Source organism: Talpa occidentalis, unplaced genomic scaffold (genome assembly GCF_014898055.3).
Source record: "Talpa occidentalis isolate TD23 unplaced genomic scaffold, MPIMG_talOcc4v2.1 talOcc4.15, whole genome shotgun sequence".
Classification (NCBI taxonomy): Eukaryota; Metazoa; Chordata; class Mammalia; order Eulipotyphla; family Talpidae; genus Talpa; species Talpa occidentalis.
Window position 1 is genome coordinate 51,832,554 of NW_023601543.1, and position 18,412 is coordinate 51,850,965.

At 41.2% G+C, this 18,412-nt stretch overlaps 1 protein-coding gene and 1 non-coding gene across 2 annotated transcripts; both read left to right on the top strand.

The window, feature by feature from the left end:
• The first annotated feature begins 9,342 nt into the window (after window positions 1-9,342).
• Window positions 9,343-9,449, top strand: LOC119246848 (small nucleolar RNA U13). The gene has a single exon (XR_005125599.1). It is a non-coding gene; the product is annotated as a small nucleolar RNA U13 (small nucleolar RNA).
• Window positions 9,450-12,590: 3,141 nt separating this feature from the next.
• ASB12 (ankyrin repeat and SOCS box containing 12) lies at window positions 12,591-15,270 on the top strand. Its single transcript, XM_037513047.2, has 3 exons — window positions 12,591-12,673; window positions 13,689-14,535; window positions 15,001-15,270. The coding sequence occupies exons 1-3, from the start codon at window positions 12,656-12,658 to the stop codon at window positions 15,132-15,134; spliced, it is 999 nt and encodes a 332-aa protein (XP_037368944.1). The 5' UTR covers window positions 12,591-12,655; the 3' UTR covers window positions 15,135-15,270.
• The last annotated feature ends 3,142 nt before the right edge of the window (window positions 15,271-18,412 follow it).

The window sequence follows — 18,412 nt, forward strand, 5'->3', positions numbered from 1 at the left end:
GTGTATTTTTTAATGTGTGTCTTGTGTCCAATATGTGATCGATCCTGGAGAATGATCTGTTTGCACTTGAGAAAAATGTGTACTCAGATTTTAATCTTCATATATTTGTTGAAATTTGTCTTATACTCAGTATGCAGTATACCCTCAATAATGTGTATTTAGTGTTTTTGGAGTGCAGTGCCCAATAGATGTCTTTTAGGCCCATGACTTCTAGGTCTTTTTTTAGGGCTATTGTGTCCTAGTTTATTTTTTGTCTCATTGATCTGTCCATTGTTGAGTGTGGGATGTTGAAGTCTTCTACCACTTATGCATTTTCTCTAATGTCTCTTTTCAGATTTAAAAGCAATTGTCATATATTTTGATGCTCCTCTGTTGGGTGCATATATATTGATCAGTTTTATATCTGCCTGGTGTACTGTCCCTTTGAAAATTATGTAGAGACACCATCAGTGTCTCATGTCACCTTTTTTAATTTGAAGTCTATTTTATATGATATAAATACGGTTGTCCTTGCCTTCTTTGTGGGGCCATTTGTTTGTGAAATTGTTTTCCAGCCTTTTACTTTTAATCTATGTTTATCTTTGGTTCTTAGGTGTGTTTCCTGAGGAGAGCAGGTTTGGTCTGTTTTCTTACCCAGCCTGCTACTCTGTGTCTCCTTATTGATGAATTTAGCCCATTTATGTTTTAGGTGATTACTGATATGGGAGTCTATAATTGTCATTTTGTTTATCATTTTATATTCTATCCATTATCTTTTTCAGTTCTTCCTCTTGATTCCTCTGTTGGTTTTGATTTTAAGGTCCTTGTAATATATCTTGTAGTGGGAGTTTTGTAGTAGCAAATTTCTGAAGATTCTGTGTCTCTGAGAAGGTCCATATTTTTCCCTCATATTCGAAGGAGAGTTTATCTGGATAAAGCATTCTTGGGTGGGTGGCATTATTTTGTCTTGGAGTTTTTTGTTTTTTTTTTAATATGTTGCTCCATTCTCTTCTTGCTTGTAGTGTTTCTTCAGAGATGTCTGATGTCAACTTAATTTCTTTTAATTTATAAGTTAACTGCCCCACCCTCATCAACTTCATTAATTTTTCCTTTTCTTGGACTCTTGGAAAATTTACTATTATATGTATTATATGGTAATTTCGTCTTCTTCTACCTTCATATATCTGTTTAATTTCCTTCTTATGTTTAGGAAGTTCTCTTTGATTTTTCTCCTTGAAAAATTTTTCAGTTCCTTTCTCTCTCCTCACCTTCTGGAATTCCTATGACTCTTATATTTCCTTTCCTCATAGTGTCAGATAGTTCTAGAAGTATTTCTTCATTATTTTTCCTTTTCTTTTTTGGTTCTTTTTATATCTGTAGCTTTGAGAGTACTAATCCAATCTTCCACTTTCTTCTATTCTGTGCTTGTTGTTTTTCCCAGAATTCTTTAGCTCCTCCATTTATCTTTTAATGTCCTCCATTTCCTTTATTTTCGTATTTAAATACTCAATTTCATTCTTCCATTGGTTGATTATAGTTCTCATATCATTCTTTTCCTTTTCTTCTTCTTTAACTTTTTTTAAACATGGTGATTTAGAATTATCTTTCTGTCAGAAAGAGAGATTGGTGCTTTCGAGTTCTGGGGTCTGATTTTCATTTTGTGGTATGTCATTCCCCAGAGGACTTGCTTGGCTGTTTGGATTTTCTTTCTCCCTGTTGTTTGCTTTTGTATTTGTTCTATGCACAGGGCCACTGCAACATTGGTGCTGGTGAGCATGACTTCAGTGTCCTCCCACTAGGACATCAGTTACCTCTGGCTGGACCATATCCGGCACAGCCATTCCAGGTTTCACAAGGACTGTGATGCTGCAGATAGGCTGATGAGCACTAGCCCAACAGGTTGTCGAGTTCCTGGGTGCTCCTGGTCTCTCCCCATATGTGAGTCTTCACGTAGAGATCCAGGTGGGGTTCGTGTTGTTGCTCAGGGTTATCATGACCTCAAATACCATGTGTGGGCCAAAGGGAACTCTCCCAGATGGCTGCTACTAACCTTTGGCTATTTGGTCTTCCCTCTGTCTTCCTGGCTGCACTCACAGGGCCTGGCGGGATGGGCACAGGTACATGGGGGTTGTTCCACTTCTAATGTTGTGTCTGGGCCAAAGGGCACTCTCCCAGATGGTCACAAATCACCCTTGACTGGTGGGCCCTCCCTCTATCTTCCTGGTTTACCCTTGTTGAATTTCATTTGCTATCATTTTGTTGAAAATGGTTGCATTGATGTTTATCAGGGGTATTGGTCTATAATTTTCTTTTCCTGTGCTAGCTTTGTCTCTCCAGATGCATTTTAATGTATATTTTGAGCTCTTCATTAAGTCAGGAGTTGTTCAGAAGTATTTTGTGGGCCTCCCTGGGGGCACAAAGGGTTAAGCACCGCAGTATGAAGCAATCCACAGTCTCTGCAGCAGAAGCTAGATTCCTGGCCGGCCAGGGAGCAACCCACATGTCGCAGAAGACCTCTCCTGACTCACCTGCTGCTCCCCTCAGCAGTGTACTTCAGTCAATCTGCCTGTTCTGTTTCCCACTCTGTCTCTGGTGAATCCTCTCACCGCACCCCCGCCACATCTCTGGCCTGTACCCCAGCTCTTGTATGCATAAATAAATCAATTAAACAAGAAGAAGTATTTTGTGTAGTCTTCACATAATTTGAATTATTCTTGGACTCTTTTGTGTTTAATTTCTAGTTTTGTACCATCAAGTGGATGTATCATACTGTGATGTATTTTCTAAGACATGTTTTGTTTCCCAGCATGTGAGCAAATATTTAGAATGCTCAATATGCATTAGAGATGAAAGTATTCATTTTGGGGGGAATTAAATAATCTGCTAAATATCCATTAAGTACATCTGCTCCAACACTGTATTGAGGCCTTTTATTTCCTTGTTAGTTTCTGGTCTGGATGATCTATCCCTTCAAGTCAGTGGTGATTTGGGTCTCTGGCAATAATTGTGTTTTTGTAATATGCTGCTTTAGGTCTACTGATTGTTTTGCATAACTAGGAGGCACTGTGTTAGGTGTGTAAATATTAATGATAGTTTTATTTTCCTGATGAATTGTTCCCTTGATCATAATTTGTATCCAACTTTTGCATCATCACCTTTTTGATTTTAATTATAATTTATCAGTTATGAGAATCATAATTCCCACTTTTCTGTCTGCATTATTGACTTGAAGCACCATGCTCCAAGCTTTCACTTTAAATTTGTTTTTTTTTTTTATTTCAGTTTTAAATGTGTCTGTTACAATCAAAGTATAGACAATTGAATATTTTTTAGCCCTATTTGTCATTCTGTGACTTTCAATTGCTGTGTTCAGGCCAGTCACAGTTAGGGTGATTATTGATAGATGCTGTTAACTGTCAGTCTGGTTTTTCTTTCCTTTTGTTTTGTTCTCTTGTTTTTCTTTTCTGTTGATTCTTTTTTTTCCACTTTTTTCTCTTTGTTTTTTCATTTGGATGGCTATCTCTTATGATTCTCTAGGTTTCCTCATTTCTTCTTCTGTGTACTTCTGTGTACCTAGATTTCTGTGTACCTAGATTTTTGGTTAGTGGTTACCATCATTGTTTTGCTTAAACTACTATGTCTTTAGTTCTAGATGAGCTTATATTCACTCTGAGACACATAACTATGCAAGTTCTGTCCATTTTCTCCTCCCTTTTAGTTTTTTATTTTTGTAGTTGACTAATAATGTTCTTGCTCACAAGTTTAACTTTGTATTCCTGTTTTTATTTTTGCTCAAGATTTTGTGTTTCATTCTCCTTTCTTTTCTTTCTTTTCTTTTTTTTTTAATAAATATATATTTTTAAATATATATTTTTAAAGATTTATCTATTTATACAAGCTCTGGGTACAGTCAGAAGTACAGGAAGGTGAGAGACTTCACCAGAGCCAGAGCGGGGAGCAGAACAGGCAGACTGACGAAACACATCGCTGAGGGGAGCAGCAGACACAGCAGGAGAGGTCTGCGCGCCATGTGGGACCCTTGCCGATGGCTGGGGATCGAACTGGCGCTGCAGAGGCTGTGGGCAGCTTCGCAGCCCAGAGCTCTACTGCTGTGCTACCAGGGAGGCCCTTTCTTTTCTTGTATAGAAGAACATTTTTCAGCATTTTCTTGCAGGAAATTTTTGGGAAAGACGAACCCTGTCTGCTTCTGTTTGTTTTTGAAAGCCTTTATTTCACCTTTATATTTGAATGACATTTTCTCAGGATAGAGCATTTTTGGCTGGCTGTTCTTGTCTAAGCATAATTTGTATGTCTTTGTAAGTTATCTTCTTTTTCCTGGCTTCCTGTAAAAATATTTTAATCATTGATTTTTAATAACTTATCAATGATGTATCTTGGTGTAGGTAATTTTACATTTAGAAATTTGAGTTACGTATCTGTTTCCTGGAAATCTATGCTTAATTATTTCCTTAGGATTGGGAAATTCTCAGCTTTTATTTCTCTTAATTGGATCTCTGCTCCCTTCACTTCTCTTTACCTTCTAGAAAACCCATTATCCTTATTTTCCCATTTCAAGTTGAATCTGCTATTTCTCATAGTGTTTCTTCAGTTTTCCTAAGTATTGTTTCTCTCCTTTTTTCTGATTGTGTGATTTGTGCATTTGAGTCTTCTATTTCTGAAATTCTCTCTTCTGCCAGTTTAATTCTATTTAAAACACTTCTATATTTGTCTCTATTTCATTCTTTTTTGTATTCTTTTAATAGTTTAAATCTCTTTTTAAATATTTATTTTTCTTTCTGGATTTCCTTTTTAAGATTTTGTACCTGGCTATCTGTCTTTGACCTTCCAGTAGCTCATTTAACATTTTTTACTATTAAGGCTTCACTCTGTTAAGTCCTCACTTCTGCATCCTTTATGTATGTTCTGGAACTTATATACTTTTACTCTTGCTTTCCCATGCTGTGTTCAGTGTGTTTCCTTATTTTGTTTTTGTGTTTGGGGTGCTGGTTTTTAAGTTTTGTTTGTTTCTCTTTTAGTTTACCTACATATGAGATGTAGCCAAGAGGGAGAACAGGGTCTTATTCAATTTCAGTTTTGTTAAGATATGTAGTGGTCACCTCTGCTTCCTCGCCTCTCACTTCATGTCAAGCTCAATCTAGTGTTTTCATTTTCTTAACTCTTCAACCTGCCTCCCTGCTGCTTTATTTTGCTGCATGTCACCTTCCACCAAGCTTGTGTCTCCTAGTGAGGAACCTAGGTGTGGTCCACAGAGCTCAAGTTCTAAGATTCAGTTGGCCTGTACAGGTAGGAAACCCTCTATAGGATTATGTGTACTATGCCCAGAAATGACCATAAGCAGTGGCCACCACAGCAGTCACCACTGCCATCTTCCCATGTCTGAGGGATCTGGGCTACAAGAGCTATGCATCCAATTGATTCTTTCCAAGGGCATATTGAGATCTCTCTCTTAATAGTTCTTCTTTCTGCTATTGAGCCCACAACTGAGTGTGATATGGCTCTACCTGAATAATCTTTGTTCTGTTACTTCTGGGAGTTGGTTGGGAGAAACTTTTCTTGCCTATGCTGGCTGCAGAACACTCAGTGACTTTGCTCGAACCTGAGCCTTCTCATGACTACACTCTCTTTCGGAAAAATCCCTCTGATGAAATTCACTATACCCCAGTGCACTCCCTAGGGATGTGGATATCTGACACCCAGACTGTTCTGCCAGCTGAAATATCTACTTTCCAAGCCATGATCCTCTTCACCTTCTCCCTCTCTTTTCCTGTAATAAGCAACTAACATTACTTCAAGTCCTCTGTGGAAAAGTCCTGGGAAAAATCCTTTGAGCAAATATTATTTTTAGTAGTTGTTTTATGGGAGAAGATTATCCAGTACTCTAATTCCATGATGACGTTAAACAAGTTAATAAATTTTGTATGAGGCCTTAGATAATGACCTGTTACAGATCACTGACATAAACCAAATATACTTTTTGATATTTCTCATCCTCGGAGTCATTGATCACATTGGGACATGCTGATACTTTCTTAAGGAGACCTCTGAACATTTGTGAACTCCCTAGTGCTGTTATAATGTAAGCAGCTTGAATGACCATTTCACAAGTGTTGTAGGCAAAACTGAGGAAGGGAGTGGGTAGATATCAGTTTTTAAAAAAATAGCTGTAAGTGCTGGGAGTTTAGTCCCTGAGACAAGGTGAAATGAAAGAAAGGATATGAGGGCTCAAAACCTAAAAGGCTATTTTTGAGCAAACAAAGTGGCTGTGTTCTCTGGATTCCTAAGAATGAATGAAAATAAAATCACTTGTTAATCAAGAATGCTTGGTAGTTGCACATACAGATTGAACAGAAATGACTAGCTGAATTGCCCAATAATGACATCTACTGCTTCTGAATGTAGAGAGGGTACTATTATTAGAAGTATTTAAGCAGAAGTCATATATCTCAGAAATTTGGAAATTCCTTTTCAAAATGCAAATTATAATGCCAAAATAATCATGTGAATCAGAATTGCTAATGCTTTACTTCATTATATCTATGGTCCCTTAGTTAGCTTTTTGTCTTTGCTTATTGAAACTTTCTCCCTTAGTGACTGGAAGGGAAAGAGAATATTTATGTGATCTTGAGATCAGTGTTCTATAGAGACTATAATTTCTTCACAGAAAAATTAAAATTATTATTTAAAAAACAAGTGTTAATTATTGCTCAAGTGTAGGTTGGTTAGAGATAAATAGATGGAACTGGTATTGGTGGGGAGGCTCTGCTGAACTCCGCTGACTCACTCTTATGTCTGCAACTTGTTGCATTGGCTGATAGAAGGCGGGATGCCTGAGTAGTTTTGCAGATCTCAGTTACTTCATGTGTCTGTCTTCTTTCTTGTATACCCATGCTGGCCAGGTATACACACATTGTATTATAATCATGAAATCCTTGATCTTGGTGGTATTTGTTCAGAAATATTGTCAAAACCTTATCTACTCCCAAATAATGTCCTGCAGTAACATTTTTTATATTTTTTTTTCTTATTTTCTTACATGGTTGTATTCCCCATAGTTCTCCCACCACCATATCACCCATGAATCAAAGAAAATTAAAATTATTATGTTTTATGACATATAGGGACAAAGAAACCCACAGTAATACCTTGGGCAAATTTAGGAGATTGACATGGACACAGGATAGCCATAGACATTCAGGGTAGCTTTTAGTGCTGACATTTTTACATTATGTGAAATATAATTGTTCCTATGATGTTTTCTCTAATACACTGGGCTTTCTCAGGGATAATATGTCTTGCTTTTGTGTGTGTGTGTTCTTCCAGCATCTAGAACCCTAACTATAATAACTAGTTGATAGTTTCTCCAGAAAGAGTTTCTCAGACTGCTCAGATTGTTTGTGATGTAACTTGTATACCAAATGCTAAGCTTGCATTTCTTCCTGGAGGGAGCTGGCCTCCAGTTTTTTTCTGAGTCACATCTAAAATAGATAATATGATCATTTCCATAGGTCTCTTGCTACCATTTCCTTCATTTAAAGGTGAACAGAGAAATAAATGATATCCTTAAGAGCTTAATTTTTGAAAAAGTTACCAGTGTTTGACTCATGGATTTGGTTAGATGCCTTAGGTATGAGGAGAATGGGAAAGGTGTATGTGTTTCTTCAGACTGAATCTGGTGACTTAGTGGACTGCAAGACCTTCTATAAATGACTAGGACCTTATTAAACTCTAAAAAAACCTTACTGATAATGTGTTCCAGTATAGAGGTCCTTGCTTCCCAGTGTCTTTCTTACTCTTGGAGTTGGGGAGAAGATTTGAGGGAAGTGTATTGCTAGACCTTCAAGAAAGGAAAAATGGAAATCCAGAAAGGCTGTTAGGGAGAGGGCTGAAAAAGAGACTTGGTCCAAAAGAAGGTGTTCTGTGAAAGATTGGGCCTTCTGGGGCACCTTGCTGGAACACCCACAGTACAGGGCTTTAACCTTGTAGCTCATTTGAATGGTGGGGAGAAGTACAGGAGGACATTTAAGGTGCCTGAGCCCTGGCCTGCCAAGCACCTGTCTATCTGTCAATCAGTCCTTCTAGGACTTCCCTGCCAACCCACTGGCCCCCCTTCTCTTATTGGGATCACTCCCAGAATTGCACCAGTAAGACAGCACTGCAAGGGGTTGGAGGGTTGAGGGTAGCCTAAAATTAGCCATCTGGAACTAGTCAGTCCATAGGACAATCCTAGTCTTTTGGTAGTGTTGTTAACAATGAGAACAGAAGGTCCACTTGCTCTGCTCCAGAGATAGTAGAGGCTCCCTTTGGAGAGGCCACCAGAGCCCAGCACTTTGCAGAGAGGTAGAGAATACGACCCCAGTGAAGGAAATACAAGTCCTTCCAGTAAGTACTTGGAACCAAGGATCCATGTCTATGAACCTGTCACCTTCACTCTTTATAAGCTGTTCCCACTGGGTCTAGTTTCTGGGGGGACTTGGGAGGATGGAAGGGAAACTTGCTGGCAGAGGGGAGGAGGGATAGATGCCTGTATCCTTACCTTCTATCCCAAGAGATTGTGTCTGCCTAAGCTCTGGGGTCCAAACAAAACTACTTCTTGGGGGAAATTGTGGTTATGAAATACAGGGATGGTGAGGGTTTGTTTTTTTTTTATCCTTGTGTGATATCTGTGAGTCTTAGATGTGGGGTGCAATAGGATGGGCTCAAGGATAGAAGGGCAGAGATTTTCAAGGTGGAGGGAGGGAAGTAAGGCTTAAAAATAGTCTACAATGTCTGGAGGGATATTTTAGGATCAAGGTATCTCATAGGAAATCTTCACCTGTACACATGGACTCCCAAGAAGGTCTTATATAAAATTGAAAGGGCCCAAAAACATAGATGGGATGAACAATTACCTTTTTCCTTTCCTGAGCTCTAAATAAAATTTACAATTTCCTTCAAGAATGCATGCAAGCAATAGATGGCAGTCCAGTTCTTATATCCTGGTCACTAGATGAAATCACAAATAGTTCAACTCACATTACGGTATTGCAGAGATCGGGAAATTTCATTTACCATCACTTAGAAATTATTAGTAGAGGGCCTCCTCTGGTGACGCAGGCGGTTGAGCACAGCGCTGTGAAGCTGTCCACAGCCTCTGCAGCACTGGTTCGATCCCGGCTGGCCGGCGTGGGTCCCGCATGGCGCTGCAGACCTCTGCTGTTGCGCCTGCTGCCTCCCACAGCAGTGTATTTCGTAAGTCTGCCTGTTCTGTTACCTGCTCTGTCTCTGGTGAGTCCTCTCACCCTCCCGCGCATCTGGCCTGTACCCCTGCTCTTGTATAAATAAATATTTTTTTTTTTAAAGGAGATCCTTTTCCCGTTCATAAGCATGATGATTGGGTGTTCACGTGGCTGTGTGAGATGTGCCTCCCTTAAACTTTATTACAACATCGGCACATTACCCTTCTTGTGAAAAAAAAAAAAAGAAATTATTAGTAGATCCTGTTATTTAATGCATTAACAAAGAATTTCTATTAGTATATAATGCAGTTAACTATATTGTTGCATGTCAATATAATTGGTTTCATTTAACCCTGTTTTTATGTGCTAAAAATCATTCTGAGAGGGAACCAGAGACTTACTGAAATTACTGCCAGCCCAATGTCACATACACACAAAAAAAAAATGCTATGCTCTAAGGATCAGAAAGGAGGATCCTGGCACAGAATAGCCACATAATAACTCTTTAATTAATGAACCACAATAAAGGGAGGTTAGACAATATATTAGGTGGATTTTCTTATCCTGTCAAACAAGGAGTAGTGGCCAAGTCATCTAGGGGCCATTGCTTAATCCCACTGGAGGCTCATTAGATGGTTAGATGGGGCCTGCTATAGGTCTTTAGTATTATCTTGAGAGTTTAGCATTTCCCTCCCGACTCCATTCTCTCTTCATCTCCCCAGAGACCACTTGCCAAAATAAGAAGTGAGTAAGAAGGGAATCCCTGCTGGTTATTAGAAGAAATGATTTGTAAAGAAACCTTTCATGATTGAAGTCCCTGGAATTCAGCATAACAGTCAAAAGCTGAGTATTCTGGGAGATGCAATGTGACTCCCCTTGAGGCAAGGGGGCAGGGCATGTGTTTGTGTTTCAAGTTGCAAAAGAAAGAACAGGATGGGGAGCAGGAAAGCCTAGATTCTATTTCTGGCTCTGCTATCTTTCATATAAAACAGCTGACAAATCTCTTGTACTCTCTGGCCTCTGTTTCTTCCATCCACAGAAGGGGGATCATATTACTATTCCACTATTTGAAAGAGCTTTGAAACGCAGCACAAGATTATAGATGACTTCTGGGTTCTTGTTAATGACACAACTGATAATGACAAATATGTGACATTAGGAAACAGTCCTTGTTTTCCTTTGAGCTTTGATTTTCCCACCTTTAAATTGAGTAAATTAAATCTACAGGGTGCATTTCAGCTCTGAGTAGGGAGCGGTAGTTATAGAAATTGGAGACCTAAATAATAATAATCATCATAGTAATGATGTTGCTGAGTATTTCACACAGGTATTATTCTAAGCACTTAATGTATATTAATTTATTAATCTTAACAATAGCTCTCTGAGGCAGGGACAATTATCACTCTCTCTTTACAGATGAAGAAATGGACACAGAGAGGGCCTCCCCTGGTGGCACAGTGGTTGAGTGCTGGGCTGCAAAGCTGCCTGCAGCCTCTGCAGCGCCGGTTCAATCCCCGGCCACTGGTGAGGGTCCCACATGGCACACAGACCTCTCCTGCCACACCCGCTGCTCCCCTCAGCAGTATATTTCATCAGTCTGGCTGTTCTGTTCCCTGCTCTGGCTCTGGTGAATTCTCTCACCCTCCTGCACTTCTGACTGGACCCAGTGCTTGTACAAATAAATAAATAAATCTTAAAAAAAAAAAAAAACAGAAATGAACACAGAGAGATAAAGTCATCTGCCCTAGGTCACACAGCTATTAAGTGGTGGAACTAAGTTGAAGCAGAATTCCAGGTCCATGCTTACCTCTATCCCATACAGCCACTCAATCTGCAGTGGGAGCAAAACAGGTCTATATAAAAGAAGTTATAATACAGTGTCTTGACTGCTATAAGAGCACAGACTGTGAAAGAACGTGTATATGGAGAGGAATGGTTTGTTTCCTTATCACTGGATCTTGGAGTATAAATGGAGAAATAGTAGGAATTGAGGTTGGAGAGATTTGCCAAGATCTGCTTGTGAAAGACTTGTGAACCAGGATAAGGTATCTGGCTTGGATGGTGAAAGGGGAACCATTTAAGGATTTAACACATGGGGTTTATATTTTATGGTTGTTTTGGTTAAAATGTGAAGAAAATATTGAAAAGAGAAACTAGCTAGGACACTGCAACAGTTGAGGCAAACAATGAGGAGACCTAGATAATGCATTGGCAATGGGGTGATATGGCCTGATATGAGTGACCTATCTCTATCTCTGAAGTAAAAACCGTAAGATTTGATGAACATCTATATGGAAGTCACACAAAAGATAAGAGAACTAAGATGGGTATTAGGGTCTTTGTTTGACTAGATGGACAGTGAAGAACTGAGATATAGTTCGAGCTTGTTGATGGTGATGGTGATAGTGGTTGTGTAATATTGTTGACTTTGAAGTGCCTGAAGAATCTCAGTGGATACATACATTTTGCTGAGGAGAAAGATGGAGGGCTTGAAATGATAGTCTTGAAATCATCAGAATGAAAGTGACAGAAATAGCTCTGGGATTGAAGAGAAGAGGATCAAGGAGAGAACAAGAAGAATTTAACTATTTCAGGGGAGATAAAAAGGAGAAAAATCAGGGAAGTATGCTGGCAAGGAAGCCAAGGGAGGAGTATGTAGGAGAGAGTGAAAACAGATGTCCCTGAAAAGTCAAGATGGAAAGAACTGAGAAGCACACAGTAGGCTTGGCCAGAAAGATGACTCTTTAAAGCACTGCCTTAGTGTGTGACTGAGGATGGATGGAGTCAGATTATAGAATATGGAGAAGCAAATTGGAGGTTGGGAACTACATGGTAGATAATTTGTTGTATATGTTTGATGAATAAGAGAAAGATGAAGAAAAAGGAAGCTAGAGTAGGACAAAATACCATAGATGTGTCTTGTTTTGTTTCCTAAAATGGTTGAGGGGGGGAGAAAGAGTAAAGAGGTTCAATGTGCAAAGCAAGAAGTCCCATCTTTAAAGAGCTAATACATAATAGCTTTCTCTTAACAGCCTTATGAAGCAGAGGCTATCATTTTCTGTCTTATAGGCAAGAAAACAGAGTCCCAAAGGGAAGAAACATGTTCAAGGTTACTCAGCTAGGGACTGGTGATGCTAATTACAAACAGGTCTGCCTGATTTCTAAAAATCTTCTTGTTACACTTGTACCCAAAATGAATAAATGGTATGACCATATATGGAGTTGATGCTGGGATAGAGGGAGAGGCTTAAAGTTGGGGGAAACCCCACCCACCCACCTCACAATTTTTTCTTATGAAGTATTTACCCAGGGTTGAAGGCTAACAAAGAAGGGTGGAGATAGACAGTGAATAAGAGGTTGTATGTGGCCCTGAAACCATGACTGCAGGGTATGGGAGAGTAGGAACACCTGAGCTCTGAAAAACCTAACAGCTTTCACTAATGACATTAAAAACTGAGGTGAGTGACTTTGACTTTGTAGCACTAGGAATAGGACTGGTAAGATCAAGGAGTTAAGTTGAGTTATTATTGGGTCATGAGGAGAGAAGAGGTTCCAAGCTTGTTGGATCAGAGACCAAGGGAAAACACTTGACTCAGAAGGATAGGGAAGCCATAGATTCCAAGGAGATACTGGCAATAAGAAGGACTCCTAGAATGAAGTGGTCTTGGGGGAGAAACCAGTTGTCACCAGTAAGGAAGACTTTCCCTGGAAAACACAACTTTTTTTTACCATATTTTTAAACTTTATTTTACTTGAAGTGTGTTCTTTATAGTGTCACCTCCTTATTTAACCAGAGCAACTCTGTTGCTTGAAGCATGGGGCTTGAATCTGAGGGGAGGTTACACATGACATGCTTGTGAAGATGCTGAACTTCATCTAAAAGACTGTAGGTGGAGTTTGTGGTCTGCCCCTTAAAACTGATGTTTGACTGCACAGGATGACAGCTTGACACCACAAATCGCCAAAAATCTGTTGGCTTAGTTAACTGTCAGATCAGCATCACCTTATTAGTGTACACATTCTGAAGTGAGAAAGGTGCACCTACCAAATACCCAGTCATTATGTAGGCCCTCAGAGTGGAGGAATACAAGATGGGTGTAGAGGTTCTCACTCTGGAGTTTACACACTAATGAAGCACAGATACTTAGAAATGTGGTGTGAAAGTTCATAGTTAAAGTCTAGTTGTGCTCCTTTGGAGTCCCTGAGCAGGAACAGGAGGATATTAGGGAAAGCATCCCAAGAAATAAGTAAGTGTTCTAAGGACAGGCAGAACAGCATATGCAGAGGCTGTGAAAAAGTGTGATCTGTTCTTGCAGCCATCTCTGGGGCTTGAAATAAGATGGAATAGGAGTGCTATTCAGAGTGCCCATGACTGAAGAGTCTGATCATAAAGGGTGAAGGATGAGGGCTGGCATCCAGGCTTTTGATGGGGGTCCTCAGTCTTTCACTCTTTCTCACTTTTCCGACCCACAGATCTGGCACATCTTCCTGCTCATAATGAGAATAGTTTTCCAGTCAGCAAAGATGAACCTCATGGACATCACCAAGATCTTCTCCCTCCTGCAGCCCGACAAGGAGGAGGAGGACACCGACACAGGGGAGAAGCAGGCTCTCAATCAAGCAGTATATGAAAATGACTCCTCTACCTTGGACCAGCTTTTGCACCAGGAGCGTTACAAACGTTTCATCAACAGTAGGAGTGGCTGGGGTATTCCTGGGACACCCCTGCGCTTGGCTGCTTCTTATGGCCATCTGAGCTGCTTGCAGGTTCTCCTGGCACATGGTGCTGATGTCGATAGCTTGGACGTCAAGGCACAGACACCACTTTTTACCGCCGTCAGTCATGGTCATCTGGACTGTGTGCGTGTGCTTTTGGAAGCTGGTGCCTGTCCTGGTGGTAGCATTTACAACAACTGCTCTCCTGTGCTCACAGCTGCTCGTGATGGTGCTGTTGCCATCCTGAAGGAACTCCTGGGCCATGGTGCAGAGGTCAATGTCAAAGCTAAACTACCAGTCTGGGCATCAAACATAGCTTCATGTTCTGGCCCCCTCTATTTGGCTGCAGTCTATGGGCACCTTGACTGTTTCCGCCTGCTTTTGCAACATGGGGCAGACCCTGACTACAACTGCACCGACCAGTATCTATTGGCTCGTGTGCCTCGCCCCCGCACCCTCCTTGAAATCTGCCTCCATCATAATTGTGATCCAGAGTACATCCAGCTTTTAATTGATTTTGGTGCTAACGTCTACCTTCCAACTCTCTCTCTGGACCTGAACTCACAAAATGATAAAGGTACTGAATTGCTGCTACAGGCCCGAGGTAAGTATCCAGAAGGCCAACCCTATTAGGCCTCTTGACTTGAAGTTCCTAGGACATTACATTACCCCTAAGCCAATTTTTCTGGGATGAATTAGCAAAAATACCATCTTCTTCCCTCTCCTGGTGCCCCAGTGGAAAGCAGTTCCTTATTAGAGAAGAGATCCTTATTAGAGAAGAGATTCCTTATTAGAGAAGAGATCACTGTGATGAGGTAGGAGATGGTAGTAGCCTAATTTCTGATTATGGCTTGGCCAGGCACTGTTCTGTGGCCTTGAGCATGCCCTCTCTAGGCCTTTGTGTCCTCACTGCTACCATGCATTGAGAGCAAGTTGGGGGACATGTCTTAGAAGGGAGAGAAAAATAAGGGCTGCAGTAGTCAGGGCAGCATCAATGTAGGATGTAGGTTTGGGTGGGAGAATTATACTGAGAATTGCTTCTTATAACCTGTTTTTCTCCTTGCTGTAGCCATTCCACGGTCACTACTATCACAGGCCCGTTTAGTTATCCGCAAGGCACTGCTCCAGTCCAGTCAGCCACAAGCCATCAACCAACTAGATATTCCACCCATATTGATAAGATATCTCAAATACCAACTATAATCTCGCAGCCTTCCCAGAAATCCACCATGCTTCAAAAAACCACCTGTGGACCCCTGTAGCTGGAGAGCAGCATAACTCAATCTGCTCCCTGAAGCTGCTCTCCTATATTATCCTCCACAATAAAATTCTCAAAAAATTAAACACAACACAATGGTGACTGCTGTGTTGTGCGTGTGTGTGTGTGTGTAGAGAGAGAGAGAGATGGTTCATTGGGGGAAGGGTCTGGTTGGTTATGGGGAAAGATGTCCTCAGGCAGACACAAAGGACCTGGTCACTGAATGAGAGAAAAAGAAAACTAACTTAATGACCCGCACTTTCCCACCAAGATCCTCTAGAGAATATGGGGATGTGTAGTCCTAGAAACAAGGTTCTGAAGAATTCAAGGGGGTAGAAGTGTAACATCAGCTTTCTCAGTCCTGTACTTCACTTCTCTGGCTACTACAAGGCATCTTTTGAAGGGCTTTCGCTCAGTCCCCACCTATCACTTTGAGAAAAATGACCAAGGAGTACCTTGAATCATAGGTTACATTTCCACAAGTCCAGTTTATCGCCAAAATCTAAGTAGAAATCAAGCTATCAAATATTTATGACAGAGAATTTAATGCAGAAATGAAATAGTTTACATAGGCGATAGACTGAGAATCTAAAGAGCACAGGACAATTAGTGACATTAGGAGATCAAAACTACCCTTAGACTGTTGGGTAAGAAAGTAGGTATAGCTAAGAGTCAAGGGATAGGGGTCACCTGATGGAAAGTGGAAACACAGGCCTGAGCACAAGTGCTAAAACCGTAGAGGAGAGACACTTCACAAACCAGAGGAACAGAAGAAATACCCTTTCTTTTCACTCATTACTGTCCTTTAATCTGCCTCCAATGCCTCTGGGAAAAACTGTATGTCAACTAGTTTGAGAGTCTTGGAAACACAACTTATAGGGGTCAACCCTTTTGTAATACAGGGTAGAGCAGGGGAAGGTGAAGAATGGAGGGAGAATGGGAGGAAGCAATGTGACCTGAGACAGGAAGTTAGGATCACACAGCAGAATTAGAAGTATATTTATAGTGGGAGCCATAGAAAAGACATCAGAGATACCACTGGAGGCAGAAAAGGCAGAGGCTAAGTACCCTGGCTTCCCCCATTTTTCCTGCCCTCCCACCAATGCCTGGAATTGGTTGAACCCAGCCAGAAGGTGGCTTATGAGAGAGCCTGGGAACACTGTCTGACAACACAGCCTGTAGTGGGCAGTTTCCTTGTGATGTGGAAAAGAACAAAAGGAAACAAACAGGCCCTGGATCAGGTCAGATAACACAAATTCAGATCCAGGCATCTTCATTTTGTTAAATCTTCATCCTTCCACAGCACGGTCTTGTATGTCCCCTGTGCAACTGTGAGCAGTGAAAAAGACACAAGCTGAGGGAATGAAGGAACAGAACTAGAAAACCTGTACCAGGGAAGTATTTCAGATGGTTAGAGCTCTTCCTGAAAGCTTCTTTGACAGTGGCCCTGTTGTAGAGCAACCCCGATACAAAACGGGGTGCCTGACTGTGGGTCCTCACCCGCGCGCTTAAAAGGACTTATCAATGCTCTACTGCAGGCACACGTGAAAGGTTAATAAAAGGTTTATTTACAAAGGGAAGGGGAAATGAGGAAATGCACAGCTCTGGGAGAAAAGTGGGAGACAAAGTTTTAAATGAGTCCTACCCGATCCGCCGATTAGGAATCCCAAAATGGCGCTCTGAGAGCTGGCCGCCAGCCAGGAGTGGTGAAGCCAGGAGGCGAGCAATCGCGAGCCAGAGAGAGAGCCCAAGGCCCACGTGTTTGGTTTTTTATATCCAACCTGGCTGCCCAACTCCACCCTCAGGTCCCAGCCACCCTCCCTTGGTGGTGATGGGATTTGTCTTTCCCAGAGTCTTGATGGCTTTAGTCTGGAGTGGGGGTGGAGTCCACAAAGTTAATCCTGTATGGGATTAACTCAGGACATCACTTCCCCCTAACAATTCCCCCCTTTCACTTTTTGCCACCATTTCCATGGTGATGAAGATCAAACATATGGATGCTGGGATACAGTCTCAGATGAAAGTTTTCCAGGGTTCCAGTCTGAAAGAAAACGAATCCCTCCAGGTATTGTCCATTGTGGAAAGCAAAAGTCCTCCATTCCTGGAAAAACAGTTCATCAGTCCCAGCCGAAAGAAAACATCTGGAGGCATTAGCCAGAACAAGACAGCAGATATGTCAAAATCACAGGAAAAAAAATGTTAAAATGGTTCAACTTATGCAAAAATGAATTCTCTCAACCTTGATCCCAAACTTTAACAGCATAGCAAAACTTTGCAAATTAAGTGTACTTTTAAACCATTTGCCTATTTTTGCATAAAATCACAGGGCAGAATAACTAAGCAGCAATTTTAGCTGGCTTTGTTGAAATACTCCATATAGGATCAGAGCGAACCATTGGCATCCGGTCGATGTAGGCTTCAGGTACAAAGTTAGTCTCATCAGACTCCACCTGGGCTTTCCTCTTCTCGAGGGTACCAGGGCATTTTCGTTGGCCGGGTTGTCCAGTCCTGCCAATGGAGGCAAGCTTCCTCACCTTCTTTGGAGGTCTCTGGAACCCTACAAACAAGGCAAACTACATTGTTACCTCTTGAAAAAAGGAGGAAAGGACTGAGGTCTTGAACCTTGAACTGATCTCTCTCCCCATCTTACCTCTCACATTTTCTCTGGCTCTTAGTGCCTGAGAGACTTTACTATGGAAGGCAAGAAAATTGGACATCTATCTCCATGGTTCTGTCCTATTCAACTGCCATACTTTCATTCTTATACATTTTGGAGTGCAATACAACGGTTTATCGTCAGGACTGGAGGATTAGACTGTATGTACAGATAAAGGGCTTTAGAGCAGGCAACCCCAGCTCTCTTCTACCTTTCTTTCAGCTGGGCTCCTGAGGGGTGAGTTGTTCAGGACACCATCTCTGGTTCTGTCCCTATCCCCTTACTAGGGACACTTAGGGATTAGGACTAAACCTCACAGTCCTATCTACTATAGGATCCCAAGAAAGTACATGCTTCAAATGGGGTCTGTGCAGAGTAACCTTGCCTGTGTAATCTGGGACACAGATTTTCTGATTGACCCATGAAAACATGTGGATACTCTGAGCACTTCAAAGGGTTTGACTTTGACGCGTTTGCAGAAGCATAGCAAATTCTAGGCAGAGAGGAAAGACTCTTAGCTCCATTTCCAGATGAGTGGGCTGAGAACCTGACAAAGATAAAAGACAT

Excerpts from the sequence above, each read along its gene's own strand:
- ASB12 (XM_037513047.2), top strand. Across the intron at positions 14,536-15,000 it reads ATTGCTGCTACAGGCCCGAG|CCATTCCACGGTCACTACTA; the intron begins GTAAGTATCCAG and ends TCCTTGCTGTAG.